This window comes from Cebus imitator, unplaced genomic scaffold (genome assembly GCF_001604975.1).
Source record: "Cebus imitator isolate Cc_AM_T3 unplaced genomic scaffold, Cebus_imitator-1.0 Scaffold4, whole genome shotgun sequence".
Lineage (NCBI taxonomy): Eukaryota > Metazoa > Chordata > Mammalia > Primates > Cebidae > Cebus > Cebus imitator.
Window position 1 is genome coordinate 430,712 of NW_016107319.1, and position 4,244 is coordinate 434,955.

General features: G+C 48.2%; 1 protein-coding gene across 4 annotated transcripts in view; it reads left to right on the forward strand.

Moving 5' to 3' along the window:
* The window catches only part of MYH11 (myosin heavy chain 11), a 156,350-nt gene that overhangs the window by 53,222 nt on the left and 98,884 nt on the right, over positions 1-4,244 (forward strand). For all 4 annotated transcript variants that reach the window (XM_017533167.2, XM_017533185.2, XM_017533189.2 and 1 more), the window contains exon 4: positions 3,997-4,024. In XM_017533167.2, the coding sequence (XP_017388656.1) occupies positions 3,997-4,024 (28 nt within the window). The remainder of the gene's footprint in view (positions 1-3,996; positions 4,025-4,244) is intronic.

Genomic DNA, 4,244 nt, shown 5'->3' on the forward strand with positions numbered 1-4,244 from the left:
TTTAAGGATATTTTTATTTATTTATTTTTTTGAGATGGAGTCTTGCTCTGTCACCATTTGGTGCAATCTCAGCTCACTGCAAACTCTACCTCCCTCCCAGGTTCAAGCAATTCTTCTGCCTCAGCCTCACGAGTATCTGGAATTACAGGCATGCACCCCCGTATCTGGCTAATCGTTTTTGTATTTTTAGTAGAGATGGGGGTTCACCATGTTGCCCAGGCTGGTCTCAAACTCTTGACCTCGGGTGATCCACCTGCCTTGGCCTCCCGAAGTGCTGTCATTATATATGTGTGAGCCACCGCTCCCTGCCTGTTTTCTTCCTGTTTTTTTCTTGGAAGGAAATGTCCCCAGAATATGAGTGTGGGTGACTTGAGGAGGGTGAAAGAATGCATTGGTGAAAGCAGTCCTTGGAATCAGGCAGACCCTGAGTTTGAATCCTACCTAACCCTTACTAGCTGTGTGACTATTAGTCCCCGTGGTTGCCATAACAATGACCACCAAGGTGGTAGCTTAAGACCACAGGCATTTATTCTCTCACCGTCCTGGAGGTCTAGAGGTCTGAAATCGAGGCATTAGGAGGATTGGTCCTCCTGGGGGCTCTGAGGGAGACTCTGTTCCCTGCCTCCTCGGTGGCTTCTGGTGGCTGCCAGCAGCCCTTGCTGTCCTTGCCTGTGAGCAGTGACTCACTCCACCCTCCGTCTCCTTCACATGATGCTCTCCCTATGTCTCTAATCTCCTTTCTCTCTCTCTCTCTTTTTTTTACCTTTTCACTCTTGTCGCCCAGGCTGGAGTATAGTGGCACGATCACGGCTCACTGCAAACTCCGCCTCCCGGATTCAAGCAATTCTCCTGCCTCAGCCTCCCGAGTAGCTGGGATTACAACCGTATACCGCCACACCCGGCTAATTTTTGTATTTTTAGTAGAGATGGGGTTTTGCCCTGTTGGCCAGGATGGTCTAGAACTCTTGAACTCAAGTGATCTGCCTCCTTGGCCTTGGCCTCCCAAAGTGCTGGGATTACAGGGGTCACCCACCACACCCGGCCTGCCTATTTTTTAATGTGCCACTATGTGAACACACCAGAATTGAAACTCCAGAGTTGACTTGACTAGTCTTTAGGCCTTTTGTCCTGAGGATTTCATTCAACTGGGCCACCCAAACATCCACCTATAATCCAAGAGAAGAGGGAGAATTGACTGGAGGTGATCATAGGATCTGAGGAACCTTCCCATCTCCAATCAGCTCTCTCTCTCTTCAGATTTCAGATGGAAGACAGACTCATCTCCTTCATCTTGCCCTGGGGTGGGCCAGACCTTCTCCGTGTAATGTAAATCCGCCTACCTCTATTTGTGGTCACTCCTGCCCTCTCTGTCCCACAGTGATACACAGTCATGGCCTTCATCAGTCCCATCCATCCATCCATACATACATTGATATATACATACATACGTCTGTCTATCCATCCATCTATCCATCCATCCCACTCATTCACCCACCCATCCACTCTATCCTCCTTCCCATTCACCCACTCACCTACCCACTCACCCACCCACTCATCCTCCCACTCATCCTTCCCTCCTTCCATCCAATCATCCATCCACCCAGCCATATACCCACTCACCTACCCACCTACCTATCCATCTACCCTTCCTTGCTTTCTTCTATCTATCCGTCTGTCCATCTGTCCATCCATCCAACCACTTACCCACCCAGCCACTCATCCATTTATCCTCCTGTCTCTCTAACTATCCATCTGTCCATCCTTCCATCCAGCCACCTACCTACCTATTCACCCAACCACCCAGCCATTTATCCTCCCATCCATTTGCCTATCTATCCATTCTCCCATCCACCTACCAGTCTACCCATTCATCCATCCATCCATCCACTCACTTATCCTCCCACAAATCTACCCATCCATCTTTCCATCCATCCTTTCTTCCTTTTCTCCGTCCACTTATCCGTCCACCTGTCCTTCCATCCTGCCATCCATCTACTCATCTATCCATTTGTTCATCCATCCTCCCATCCATTCATCCATCCATCTTCCTACCCATCTGTGCATCCATCCACCCACCTACTCACCTACTCATCTACCTATCCACTCACCCATCCACCCTCCCATCCATCGATCAGTTCATTGATTCCCCCACCCATCCATCTAGCTACTCACCTACCCACCCTTCTTTTTACCCATCTACCCTTCCTTCCATCCAGCTGTCCTCCCATCCATCTACCCATCCATCCATCCATCCATCCAACAAGTTTAATTCATCACCCACTATCTATCTGCCAGGTACTAGAGATACAATGTTAAACCAAGCCTGGGAGGTTTTTGATGAAATGGAGCTCGTGAGCGCTGAGCACTGTGATAGTAGGACCAAAGCCAGGGAGTGGATTTAAGAAATGCTTGCCACTGTGGCTTTGCCTACCACCAGATACGATGCTGTGATTTCTACATTATTAGGTGGCCGTTGAAAGTGTTAGTAACTGTTCTCAGATCTCTCTTTGGGGAGGAAATGGGCCCTCAGAGCCTGGCTCCACCTCAGAGGCCTCTTTAAGAGTAGAAGGTGATGGGTCATGTCTGCTTAATCACGTCTAATTCTTTGATGCCCTCTGTATCCTTCAGGTTTCTCTGGTGGTAAACAACAGAGACTGATTCTGTCATGTAGTAGAGGAAAGGGATTTGTGGGGGAGTATGGAGGAGCTCACAGATGCAGTGGGAAGACTAGGAATCAGGCTTGGAAAATGACAGAAACTAGGGCTGCTTGGGCCTGGGGGCAGACAGGAAGTCCCCCTCAGAGCTCTGTCCACCTGCTGTGCTTCCTGTCCTTCACTGAGTTTGGAGTTTTAGGCCAGAGAGTCCGACCAATGCAGACTGGAAAACAGTCTTACCTCTTCATTAAAGGTGCTTATGGGGAAGTCCCACTAAGACTGTACATGGTGGCAGAGGTGACAAAACCTCAAGGACCACAGGATGCTTCTGGAAGAAGAGGAAATGGATGCTGGATTTACAAAAAACACAGTACTATATTACAGTTTAAGGAACTGAGGCATGGAGTTTAAGAATATTTGTCCAAGGCCACAGAGCTGGGAAGTGGCTAAGTGGGACCCCGATCTGTGTAGATCTAGCATCTGTGTTCTGTCCCTCACCTAACCTGGGTGGAGTGGGCCTCCTGGGACACCCCCAGAGCTGATGTGGCTGGATGCTGATGAATCCTGGATCAGTCAGGCTCCAGTGTCTTTCTGGGGCTTCTTCTGGGACTCTGGGGCTGGTCTTGGGCCCTGTGGCCTGGGCAATGAGCCCAGCTGGCCTGTTGTCACCCTCAGTGGGGCCGGCATGAAAGAGCTCTATGTTGATATTTACTTGGAGTGGCTGGCAGATTACTAGAAAAAGTTAAAGATTGTAATCTCAAACCTTTTAGAAGGCCACAACGTTTTATTGAGCCCTGCTTAAGGCAGCCACCTCATTTAACAGTAGCATAGGAAAGAGCTCGAGATGATCAAAGGCCTTCCCAGTGTAAGTCTGTTTACCCCACGTCTGGTCTCTACTCTGTTTACTTAGGTAAATTTTGTGCTGGGTGGTCCTCTCAGGGGAAGATCAAAGAGGAATTACCTGTTAATAGTGTTTACTCTGGGCCCCAAATGAAAAACTTTTATCAGTGATAAAACCATTCTCTTACCCATGTTAATTATCTACAATGTGTTCACTTAGAACCTCTGTTGTAAAATCTACAGAATAAAAGTGTGGATGAACACGGGATTGGTTGCATTTGACCCTCTGAAAGCAGCCCACTGCCATCCCTAGGTCACTGAAATCACTGAACCAGGTGTGAGAGTGCATTCATTCATCCTTCGGAGAGTCAGGGTTTGCAGGCCAGATTCCACAGGTGACCCATGGCTCAGTTTTAGAGGGAGGGCCCTGGGAGGAGCCACGTCCACGCCCTTAGCTCAGAGCTCGTTCTAATTCATGGCTCTTTTTCCTTTCTGTTTGCAGATCGGGAGGACCAGTCCATCCTATGCACGTAAGTGGAAGTGCTTTTTATTCTGTTTTGTTTGGGGTTTTTTTTGCGTCGAGATCCAGCTTCTGAAAGAAAAGATCCATGAGTGCAGAGATCTGATTTGTTCACTGTTCCAAGTGCCTTTCCTTGTACCTGGCACAGTGTAGATGCTCATTTAACATTTATGATATATGTTCTTCTGCAGAGGCAGGCAAACTTAAACTTTTTTTTTTTTTTTTTTTTT